Consider the following 12,922-nt stretch of genomic DNA (forward strand, 5'->3'; position numbering starts at 1 on the left):
CCAAAAGCTGGTTCTTTGAAAAACTTGATAAACTTTGGGTAAATGTGATCAAGAAAAACAAAAGAAGAAAAAGGCAAAATAAGGTAAAGAGATATTAAAAAGCAGTTGAGAATGTGATAAACTAGGAAAATTTAGAAAAAATGGATAATTAGAAAATTGAAATAAATCTATAATCTTGAAAGAAATTGACTTATCAGTTTAAAATATACCAATCAAAAAACAACAAAATAAACACTAGGCCCAGGTTATTTCAGAAAATAAAAAAGTAAAGGTCTTCACCTTAATTTGAAACTAGCAGAACTGTAATACCAAAATGAATACAGACAATAGAAAGCTTTTAAATTGAATATAGATGTCTTGCTCAAAAAAGTTAATCAAGTATTAACTAAGTCCAGCATGACATATGTTCTTGCATAAGTGCAAGTTAGAACTAAATAGTGTTTCTTTAAAGGAGGCAAAATTCATTTATTTAACAAATAATTTGTTGAGTGCCTTCTACGTGGTAGACACTAGGCTACTGGAGATACAGCAGTGAAAAACACAGTCAAGCATTTCTGCCCTCATGGAACTTAAATTCTAGTGCAGAAAGGCAGATGAGAACTAATAAGTAAGTAAAATATATAATATATTAATGATGCTGAATGCCAAGATAAAAAGGCAGAAAAAGGGAATAGGGAGTTTGTGGATTTTAGGGACTGAGAGAGAACTTGACATTTTAGAATGGAATACCAAGAGACACATCTTAAGAGTAGAAAATGTGTTTATATAGTTTACCATGTTAGATTTTTTTGAAAAAACACTATATGATTGTCTTAATTGCTGGAGAGAAAGAATTTGATAAAATGAAATAATCTTGATGACAAAAAGAAAAACTTCATGGCATGCCAGAAATTCATGAAAACCTTCTTGGTCTAAACAAGTATGATAATTAATAGTTTAATATTAATTCCTTTTCATGTCCAGAAGGATGCCTGTTATCAATGCTTCTTATCAACATGATACTAAATATCCTAGTGAGTGCAATAAGGAAACAAAAAGAACTAAACCATATCAGGATTAGATAAACAAAACTGTCATTAGTTGCAGGTGATAGGATTATCTACATAGATAATCAGTCAGTCTACAGAGAACCTTGCTGGAATTAACAAGACTTTTAAGTGAGGTCTTTAGGGGGAAAAAAAAATGTGTAATAGCAAATAGTATTCCCATACAAATCAACAAAGAGGAAATATAATTGATAAAAGGGAATTACCTTTTATAGTAGTTACAAAGAGTATAATTTACCTAGAAAGACAGCTGTTCAGTGATCTCCAAGATCTCACCAATAAAATGATAAAAGCTTTTTGAAGAGCATAAAAGGCAGTCTGAGTAAATGCTATGCTATTGCTATGTTAATGGGTAGGAAGACTTGATATCAGGTAAAGTACTTCTACCCAAACTTATAGACTCAGTTCAATTCCAGTCACTTACGTAATAATGAGAAAACTTATCCTTAAAATGGACATCTCAATAAAGCTGCTAAAATTAATATGAACTAGTCAAGGCTCAAGAATGGTAAAGGCTAATTGAAGATATATGAAGGACTCATACAACTACCACAATTTTTTATAAAGATAAAGTAATTAAAACACTGTATTAGTGTCATAAGGTGATACAGTAATTCAAAAGATTGATAAATCTACCTTTATTAAAATTAAAATATCTTATTAGGAAAAGACATCATCAAGAGTAAAGCTCCAAACTGGAAAAAGAAATTTACATATCTGCAATGCATACTCCAGGATCAGATTAATATCCAGAAGATATTAAAAAAGAAAAAAATATCTGAGAAAAAATCACCCAGGATATCAGTAGGTACTTTAAAGAGAAGGAACTGTAGTTGGCTGATAAAGACATGAAAAGATGTTTAACTTAATAAGTGATTCAGAAAATGCAAAATCAAAAGGTATAGAGCATTTCATATCTCTCAGATGGGCATACATTTAAATGTGTGAAGACACCAAGGTTCTTTATAGAGGAAACAAGGTATTTCAGAATATGAATCTTTTTATTTAAAAATATATACACAAAGAGAAACCGGATGTATTATTGTTTATAGACACAAGGAGTTATAGGAAGATATTAAAATATCTGTGGAAACTAACTTCAAAAAAGTGGTGGCCAAGCACAGTGGCCCACGCCTGCAGTCCCAGCACTTTGGGAGGCTGAGGTGGGTGGATCACCTGAGGTGGGGAGTTCAAGACCATCCTGACCAACATGGAGAAACCCCGTCTCTACTACAAATACAAAATTAGCCAGGTGTGGTGGTGCATACCTGTAATCCCAGCTACTTGGGAGGCTGAGGCACGAGAATCGCTTGAACCTGGGAGGTGGAGGTTGCAGTGAGCCCTAAGATTACATCGTTGCACCCAGCCTGGGCAACAAGAGGGAAACTCCGCTCAAAAAAATAAATAAATAAAATAAATGGCTGCCTAATAAAGAAAGGATATGGGACTTCCACTAATTCTGTAATCTCTACTTTAGTAACAGAAGAGAAGTAGCAATCATAAAGCAGATATGGCAACATGCCAACATGTATTTCTCCTTGGTGGTAGGTATATAAGTTATAAAGCATATATTTTTCTATAATTTGAAATGTTTCACACTCAACTTTTTTTTTTTTTTGGAGACAAGGTCTCACTCTGTCATCCAGGCTGGAGTGCAGTGGGCGCCATCTCAGCCTCCACCTCTCTGGCGCAAGCAGTCCCCTCACCTCAGCCTCTCAAGTAGCTGGGACTTCAAGAATGCACCACCACGCCTGGCTAACTTTTGTATGGGGTCCCAGTTTGATGCCCAAGCTGGTCTCGAACTCCTGGGTTCAAGCGATCCACCCTCTTCAGCCTCCCAAAGTACTGGGATTACAGGCTTGAAACAGCACACCCAGCTCACTGAACTTTTTTTTTTTTTTTTAAAAGATGGTTGCAGTATCTGGGCTTGAAGTGATGATAAAAGCTTATATTCACCAAAGTTGGATATTTAACACGTGGCAAAGGCAAAAGTAATAGGCACTGGAGGCCAGACAGAAAGGTTCCATGACTCTGCGTGTTACGGGAAGAAATGGTCCAAGGGCTGAGAGTGGGCAGGAAGGTCACAGGCTTAGGAAACCTCTCTCATCCTTGACTCCCACAGCCCCCTCTTCCTGTTTGGGAATTCCTCGGAAGTATTTTACTGAGAAAACAAAGCGACCCAGGACATGAATCTTTGTTGAGAAGGAATTCACAGTGGAGTTGGAAATTTTCCCCCACAAACTCAAGATAATTCTACTGTCAACAAGCAAAGCTTTTGACCCAGTAGGAGGTCTTAAACCAGTTTTTCACTTGGCCTCTGTTCAAACACATATTCCTCCTTTGGAGTTGGTCATCTGTGTGCTTTTGTCAGAATAATTTGGCCCTTGATTCTCGGTTTTCAAACTAACCAGAAATCTGGCATTTCAACCTCTGTTTTCATCAGCTCTCTTACATTATATTCTTCACCACCATCCTCCCACTAAATTAAAAGTAAAATGCAGTAAAGAGCCACTTGCGTTCTTCCTCCCTGTGAACTTCTGTCTTGTGTTTCTGACAGCCCGGAGCTCTCCTATCCTCTCAGTTTCGGAGGTAGCGAACTTCAGTAGTGTCTGTATTGTTTCCTCCTAGCTGTCTTCTGAGGTTGGTGCCTATCTCCCTAACTACTTTGAAACTCCAGAACTTTCAAACCAGGAACCGCTGAAGGTATCCAGCCCTGCGCTGTCTCTGAGTTCCTGGGCAGTGGCGTGTCCTTATATTAAAGGACATTTGGATTGGTTCAGGATGACAGAACTGCTGTGTGACCAAGATAGGACTTCAAACCCATTTCCTATGTTTCTGCCATGCTGCTGTGGTTTGAATGTGTTCTTTCCAAAATTTGGGTGTTGCCAAAGTGATAGCGCTAAGAGGTGGGGCCTCAAGACATGATTAGGTCATGAGGACCTTTCCCTCATGAATGGGATTAAGGCCCTTAAAAAAGAGGCTTCACGCAGCATTCAGCCAGCTTGCTCTTCTGCTCCTTTGCCTTGTGAGGACACAGCCTTTCTCCCCTCCCCAGAGGATGCCACCCGTACCAGACAGCTGAACCTGACAGTGCCTTGACCGTGGACTTTCCAGCCTCCAGAACTGTGCAGAAATAAATTTTCTGTTCTTTATAATTGAATTATAAATTATAGAATTAAGTATAATTAAATATAATTAAAAAACCGGTCATTACCCAGTCTGTGGTATTCTTTTGCAGCAGCACAAACTGACTAACAAGCTGTTTTCCCTTTCCACTTTTTCTTGCCATTCTGAGCGTTTCCCAGCTCACTCAGTGCTTCCCTCTGCCTGTATTATCACCTTACTTAACCAGAACTTAACTGCTACTCGCAGTTGCAGACATTTTGACCTTTGAGTCTGGATTCAAATCCAAGTGTGTCTGAATCTGTAATTTGAGCTTTCAGCCCACTGTGTCAGTGGTTCTCCAACTTCATCTGATCAGAATTATCTAAAGGGCTTATTTAAAGATGCCGGGCCTCACCCCCAGAGCCTCTTATCCAGCAGGTGTGGGGTGAAGCCTGAACACTGGCATTTCTGTCACATTCCCAGGTGCTGCTGATGCTGCTGCTCCTGGGGCCACACTCTGAGAACCTTATGTGATACCAGATTTGACATGTTGTTGTTAATCATTTGGTGATTCAACATCAAGGTTGGAGTCAGGATCCTGGGTGTTCCAGCATCCTTTGGGTGATGCTGTCCTTATTGTACGTCCACCATCCCTCCCCTCTGTTCTTCCACCCTGTGCTGACTGGACACTCCGCTGCTTTGTTTGTATGTTCATATGGATTCCCTCAGCTCTCACAAATGAGGCGACATCCCTTGTTTTCAGTTCGCACGAGCGATAACACTCATAGGTTGGAAACCTCTGCTTTTCAAGTGATAAAAACCAACTTAGAGAAACGGTGACTTCCCTGTGGTCATGCAGTGACTTGATGGCAGCCCTGGGACAGATAAGAGGCAGTTTACGTTTCCCCAAATCATAGCTGCCTCCCTGTGTACTTGTAACTTATGGCCAGACTAGGAAACATCTTTGAAGCTTCTCTTTTGTAATTACTTGTAGAGGCAGCTTAAATTTTACATAAGAAAATGAGGTTTGATTATGTACACACAATGGAATAATATGTAGCCTTAACAATGGAGATGCTGCCATTTGTGACAACATGGATGGACCTAAAGGACATTATTATGTCCTCTGAGTGAAATAAGCCACACACAGAAATGAAAATACTGTGTGGTGTCAGTCATATGTGGAACCTGAAAACATAAGAACTCAAATACATAGAAACAGAGAGTAGGAAAGTGGTTACTGAGGGTGGGGAAATGGGGAGATAGTGGTCAAAGGGTACAGAGGCTCAGTTACATAGGATAAATAAGTCTAGAGGCCTGATGTTCCTTATATACAGCATGAGGGCTATAGTTGATAGTATTGTATACTGGAAATTTACAAAGAGTAAATTTTAGGTCCGTTTACCCCACACATAAAAACTGTGAGATGATGGATATGTTAATTTGCTTGACTGTAGAAATTCACTATGTATATTATATGAAAACATCACATTGTATAGTTTAAGTATGTACAATAAAATAACAAAATTGCATCTCATCCTTCAAAAGGCAGAAAATGAGGTTTTGGTGACATCTGTATTTGAATTCAGATCCTGCTCCCCTAAATGTGTTAAATTCCTCTTCCCTGATTCCAGCGGCTTCTGGGCATTTCTATAAAACTCAATGGCTACCACTTGGTCTTCATTATCATAATCTGATTATTATCTTATTCCACAGAGTCTGAAATACTGATCACGTGGGATGTTGTTTGACTAAAGGGTAACTTGGAGGGGTCAGGGTCTGTGGTGGCCCAGAGTATGGTCCCCAGAGCCCACGGATGAGACAGCGTGTGGGCTGTGGCCCTGGGCAACTTAGCATCACTGAGCCTCAGAGTCTGTGTGTAGAATGGGGTCTTGGCTTCCCATGGCTTTTGTCAGTACTCAGTTAATCTGCTAGTGCTTGTAAAGCACCTGAAACAGGGTTTAGCCTTCAGTACATGGCAGCTGTTTTAATTGCAGAAACACTGTCTCTCCATCTGGTTTGGACTATTAGTTGGATAATCCAAAAAGTCATTTAAAATGTAGAATCAGAACAGGTGACATCTACTGCTTGAAACCCATTATTCTAACTGTGAACTTATACATGTGTGGCTAGTGTTTTGATGTAGGGCTAAGGTTTTTTCTTGTGTGAATCTCCTGATTGGATTTCTACAGTGTCTTGCATGAACCATGCATAATGCATAATCTGTGAGGGAATTTAAAGACAACCATGAAGCAATCTGAGGACAGAATAGATTTCCATGATATTTTTCCTTTTCAGTATTTAACAGTTGTCTCATCTATATGTCATTTAATACATTTTATGACTATTACCTTTAGGAAGAATGCAGTAGCTCAATTTTTGTACTATTTCAGCAGCTCATGGGCTATGTCAGTATGTCACATAATCATGTGCTATCCAGGCAGCTGCAACAAACTGGAGAACAAATACAGTGGACTTGACCAGAGCAGAAGTCGGCGTTTGTGAGAGAGGAGTCTGTTGGCTGCAAACTTTCAACCTCTCATGGATCTTAGAGAGTCTTCTAGAGATTAGTGTACTGACTTTACTGTTATTATGACTGCATTCAGAAAGGGCCATGCTTAAAAGGCGGGCAGTAGAGTTTGGCAGAGAAGTGAGTTCTCAATGCACAGTTTGTAGATGGCTGCCCTTTTAAGGTGAGAACATTTAAGGAGACAGTGGGAGGGATTTTGCTTGGCCACAACTTGCTTAGTTAGGAATATTTCCAATCAGGTTTGACAGTCTGACCCATTTTTTCTCCGACAAGGCTGACAGATTGCACTTGTATACGTGTCCCAGATGTTCGGAGCCTTCCAGACTCAGGTTTGGTAATCAAAACAACAACTGAGCTGGAACTACCGCGCTGCTGGCTGGCAGGCCTTGATGACACCCTGCCTGCTCCCTCCTGCTTTGTGCTGAAGTGGCGCACATGGCTGATTTACTGGGGAAAATACACGCCACACACATGCACACACCATTCATATCTTAAAATGGTTTTTAAATTCCCCACAAACCAATTCTTGAAACCTCAGGGGTCACACCTCTAGTGCACCTTCTGATGTTGTTTTCAGTAACTCCTGAAGACTGCATAGGAGGCAGATTCAGATGGGCTGGTTTGGTGGAGTTTGAAAGAAGGGAGCTTGCTGCAGTACAGGACTTTCTTGCCATAGATGGTCAGCATATTCTACCCTGCTGGTCCCCTGGACACCACCATCTGGTATTCTTCTAGTGACAATCATTGCTCTGAGAGGGCTTGACATGGAGCCCTTTTTGGGCGCTTTTGCTACCCTTAACCGCGTCTCTGTTGCTGATGTAGGAGCCACTACCTAGAGGCTGGCAGCAGCGGTTCTCTCATGATACCACTTCCTTATTTTAAATGGGCCCCTGAGAAAGCCTGAAGCAGCTGTGTGTTCAGGTGGACCCACTCTTGTTCTGGGAGGTCAGAGGCTCTCTGCTACTTACTCACAAGTCCTGTGCCTTCAGCTAAGTCTTTACCTCTCTGAAACTCAGCTTCCTCTTTGGTGGTGATGGTGCCTTCCAGCTCTCTCTGAATCGTTCATTTTTGTCCATGAAGTTGCTTAATGATAATTTTAATGTCTAAACTGCTGCAAATTAGATATTTCTTAGATCCCTCCTGCTGACGAACTTGGAATCTCTTTTTTTCTTATTAGTGAAATCATACAACTTTTCCTTCGTGAGTGGCTTCTTCCCCTTAGCACAGTGTTTCCATGTTGTAGCATATTTCGGTACTTCCTTTAGATAGAAATGATTTTCCATTGTATGGAGAAACCACAGTTTATCCATTAGTTGATGGACTTTTGAGTTATTTTCATCTTTTGGCTCTCATTAATAATGCTGCTGTGAACATTTGTGTGCAAGTTTTTGTGTGGAAGTGTTCTCGTTTTTTTCTGGGCATATATCAAGGAGTAGAATTGCTGCATAATATTTTAAGGAACTATCAAACTTTTTTTTTACAGCAGCTGTACCGTTTTATATTCCCGCCAGCAGTGTATGAGGGTTCCAGTTTCTCTATGCCCTTGCCAACACTTGCTGTTGTACATCTTTTTTATTGTAGCCCTCCTAGTGGGTATGTATTGGTATCGCGTTGTGGTTTTTTTTACATTTTCCTAGTGGCTAATAATGTTGAACATACTTTCATGTGCCTATTGGCCATTTGTATCTCTTCTTTGGAGAAATGTCTGTTCATGTCCTCTGCCCGTTTTTAATTGAGTGTTTGTCTTTTCATTATCAGTTAAAGGTTTTTTATATATTCTGCATATATTGCAATATATTGCAATTTCCTCATAAATAATTTGCAAATATTTTCCCCCATTCTATGGATTGTATTTTCACTTTCTTGATGGTGGTATTTGCAATTTAAAAGTTTATAATTTCGAAATAGTCCTTTTTTTTTTTCTTTTACTACATGTGCTTTTGGTATTATATCTAAAAACTCTTTGCCTAAATCAAGGTCATAAAGATTTACTCCTGTATCTTCTTCTGAGAGTTTTATAGATTTAGCTATTACATGTAGGTCTATCATAGATTTTGAGTTAATTCTAGTGTATAGTATGAGGTATGGGGTTCAATTTCTGTCTTTTGCATGTGAACATCCCGTTGTCCCAGCACCAGTTGTTTAAAAACGTATTCTTTCCCCACTGAATTGTCTTGGAACCCTTGTTGAAAATCAGTTGACTATAAAGGTGAGGGTTAATTTCTGGACTCTCAATTCTGTTCTATTGACCTGTGTATCTGTTCTTACATCATTACTGCACTGTCTTTGTTACTAGAGCTTTGTAGGTAAATATATTTCTTATATCTCTTTTAGTTTATTATTATGCCCTCCTTTTCACCATTACTACCAAACTATTTATTTTTGAAGAAGCTAAGTTATTTTCATAGAATTTCTTGTGTTTGGGTTTGGCTAATTGTATCCTGATGGTATCATTGAACATGTTCCCCTATTCTTTTTGTAAACCGTTATTTAGATTTAGGGATTCAATTAAATTCAGTTTTAATTATGTATTTACTTATTCTTTATTGCCAAGGATACTTCCTAGGTGGTGCTGTATACTTCCTTTTGTATCAATTGGAAGGCATATATTATCTGGTTATCCTACTTTGATTAATATTAAAATTGATAATTGGGTTTAGATGTTATCAGAGCGATCAATCTGTTAAAAAGTTCCTGATCAACTTGTTATTTTTTTGTCTTACAGTCATTGAATTTGCTTTGATCTATCAGTTATTTCAGTAAGAGTTGTATAATGATGATTTTGGACTTCTTTTATTTTTTCTACATTTATTAGCTGTGATTCTTGCCCTCATCAACATTTAGAAACATCAGAATAAATACTTGTTTCTTTCCCCTCATTTATAATTTTCGGTACGAGTTGGGACCATAGCAATCTCCTAAGGTGACCATGATTTTTTTTAAAAAATCTTTGTAGATATTAAATATCTTTGCTTTAACTTACTGCAATCATCCTTTTTCTGATGCTTAAATTGTCCCATCACATGGTATTAATTATATGATGTCTGGGATTTGCATCGGAATAATCCAGGGGAGGTCAGTGGGATGGGGAAATAGATGAGTCATGATTGGCCATGAGTTGATAACTGTCGAGGTTGGATGGATGGGTTTATTACTTTGTTCTCTCTTTTTCAATATACAGTTTTAAATCATCCAATTTTTGGCTAATGGGAATTCATTGATACTGGCTCCAGTATTATCTTGGTAACTTCCTTGATTCAAGCCACAAGAAGTCCCAGGAACATTTTATACATTTCCTGCCTCAGACCAAGAGTCAGTGATTTATCTGAGACTTGGTTCCTTTTAGTGGAAATGGTATTTAGAAGACCACCTGGCCTAGGCACCAGCAGGGGTGGTGGGGGCACAGGGTGCCATCAGGTTGTTCTTGTTCCTGGCCTTTAAAGGGGATGTAGCTAGAAAATGTTTTTCAGGAAAAGAAAAATGAATCAGGTACTCAGGCCGGTATTTCCAGTTCAAATAAAAGATGCAGAATGTTTAGCCAAGTCTTTTTGCATTTTGTTTATTTTTATCTATTTTATGCTGAAAAACTTGGTTCCTAACAACAACCATAATTACTCATTTTCTTTATCCTAATTATATATAACATCCTACTTATATATAGTGTAATATCCTAATTTTATTGTGTGTGTTTATGTATAGACAGGAGGGAAAGTAGATGTTAATTTGAAATACTAATATTTTTACTAACAAATCTACTATGGTTTATTTTGTCCGTAATATCCTACGAGGGATATACAGTCAAAAGACTGTTTTGCAAAGTTACTTGACATAATTATTCTCCCTGTAGTTATGCTGTCAACTTGATAGACGGTTTTAGTTTGCTTTAGATTTTTAGATGTTGCTTTTTTTTTTTTTTTTTTTTGCAATTTCATGTGGTTCTAAAGTGAAAACTTATAGTATAAGAAATACAGAAGAAGTTTAGTTTCCATCCTTGTTCCCTTCTCCTTGTTTTTCCCCTCTTCCACGGAGAACCATTTTTATTAGAACTAGGTTTATCTTTGTATTTTTTTTAAATATGTAGACAATAGAAAATAATGTTTTCAAAATAAGTATCTCCTTCGTTTCTTACAAAAGGCAGCATACTATATACTCTTGTGCTCTTTTTTTTTTTTTTTTTCCACTTTACAATAGATCCTGGAAATTCTTTCTTCTTTAAATATGTTAGTTTGACCTTTTCTATCATACTAGTTTGATGTCCGTGTCCTTATTCAAGTGCATCATAGGATATAGCAGTCTGTTATTAATTACTCCGTAAAATATTGGGAGACTTAGTGAGTTAACTGTGAGTTTTATTAAATGTCTTTGCTTTGCTTCTCATCATAGAACATGATAAATGCCTTTCCTTTTTAAATGTCTCTCTCTTAGTCTGAAGGAATTCCTGCCCAAAGAATATATCAAGCAGAGAGGAGCTGAAAAGAGGATCTTTCAGGTATTGGAAATGTACAGAACTTTATTATTCTCCTCACTCCCCATCCTCATTTATTAGTATGAGGGGGCCTCTGCGCATAATAGTTTTATACCTCGTGCCTGTACTCTTATATAATAAATGATTACTGACTCAAGAGTAAAGAAGCTGACAGTTCTACTTTGGGCAGATTTATTATCTTAATCCATATTTTCTTGCTAAAGGTTACCTAGCCCTTCTGAGAAAAATGTGCATACATTTAATTTCAAAGGCATTATCTTGGTAACATTGAAACAAGGTGATAGACCGTTAACATGCACTGAGGAAGGATCTACAAGTAGCCTCTTTGTCCTGAGATTTGTTTTTAGAAACTGGAATTTGGAAATTAGCGCCTTTTAAAAATCCAGGATTATTCTAAAAATCAGAGACTTGTCCAGTCTACACAACCAGTAAGAAAAGCCCTAACACAAACTTTGGCGTGCAACACTCTAAGGAATCCAAGATACCAAAGTCGTCTTTGATCCTGAAATGTAAATACAAATTAAAATACAAATTTCATGCATATAAAACATACTTTTCTCCAGTATTGTTCCTGAGTACTATCGTGTATAGACATGTATTTACCCTATTCTTTAGAAAATTATACTTTTTTTTTGAAGCAGAGCCAAGACGGAGTGCAATGGGGTGATCTCAGCTCACTGCAACCTCTGTACCCCACCCCCCACCCCCCATCCCTACCCCCTATCCCCTACCCCCTACCCCGCCCCCGTTCAAGTGATTTTCGTGCCTCAGCCTACCAAGTAGCTGGGATTACAGGCATGTGCCACACCACCCGGCTAATTTTTGTATTTTCAGTGGAGATGGGGTTTCACCATGTTGGCCAGGCTGGTCTCAAACTCCTAATCTCAAATGATCCACCCACCTTGATCCCAAAGTGTTGGCATTATAGACATGAGCCACCACACCCAGCCAATACCTTTTGGATGGATGTTAGAATGACACCTCTCCTGAGAAGAACATTTTTCTTGGTATCATTTAAAGTCTTGGCCCTCAACCATTTGGGACGTGGAGTCCTTTGAAAATGTGATTGCGGTTATGGACCCTGTTCCCACCACACTGCATGTGTGCGTGAATTGTCGCATTTAGTTGTGAAGTAATGTGGGCTACTTGGGCTCAAACTCTGGTTTGAAATCCCTACGTTAGAACTTCCTGTGTGCTCTGATCCTTGGTCAGCAGTTGCCTGTGTCATGGAGGGGTCTCAGACACAAACATCACTTAATGATCATTCCTAGCCACTGTGTCCACCACGTACAATAACTACCTGTCTCTGCTGGCAGAGATGCAATAACTGGTCCTGGCTGTTGTCACTTTTGCAGGAGCATAAGAACTGCGGAGAGATGAGTGAGATAGAAGCCAAGGTCAAGTACGTCAAACTTGCACGGTCCCTCCGCACATATGGTGTGTCCTTCTTCCTGGTGAAGGTGAGTTGGGCAGAATGGGGAGGGTGTTCACCTCGGCCACTTCTTTTTTCTTTGATTCAAGCATTTGCTGTTAAGTCTGGTTTGTCCTGCTCACCCTGCTAGCATTTGCGGGTGGAACATCTGGCTAGTGCTGACCTGCGTTTAGCTGCACCACAGCCATGAGGGGTATGACGTGCGGGCTGGTGAGTGAGCCCTGCTGTCCAGGAGCCCCTGGGCAGCTGGGCTTTGGCTCAGATCACTGTCAGGGCTATAAAGTCCCTGAAGGAGTGAGTTCACTTTTCCTTCTTATTCCTTC

At 39.0% G+C, this 12,922-nt stretch overlaps 1 protein-coding gene across 1 annotated transcript in view; it reads left to right on the plus strand.

The window, feature by feature from the left end:
* The window catches only part of LOC116268521 (talin-2-like), a 253,145-nt gene that overhangs the window by 72,177 nt on the left and 168,046 nt on the right, over positions 1-12,922 (plus strand). Inside the window, exons 8-9 of the mRNA XM_031662038.1 lie at positions 11,107-11,170; positions 12,523-12,627. Coding sequence (XP_031517898.1) covers positions 11,107-11,170; positions 12,523-12,627 — 169 coding nt within the window. The remainder of the gene's footprint in view (positions 1-11,106; positions 11,171-12,522; positions 12,628-12,922) is intronic.

This window comes from Papio anubis, unplaced genomic scaffold (assembly GCF_008728515.1).
Source record: "Papio anubis isolate 15944 unplaced genomic scaffold, Panubis1.0 scaffold36, whole genome shotgun sequence".
Lineage (NCBI taxonomy): Eukaryota > Metazoa > Chordata > Mammalia > Primates > Cercopithecidae > Papio > Papio anubis.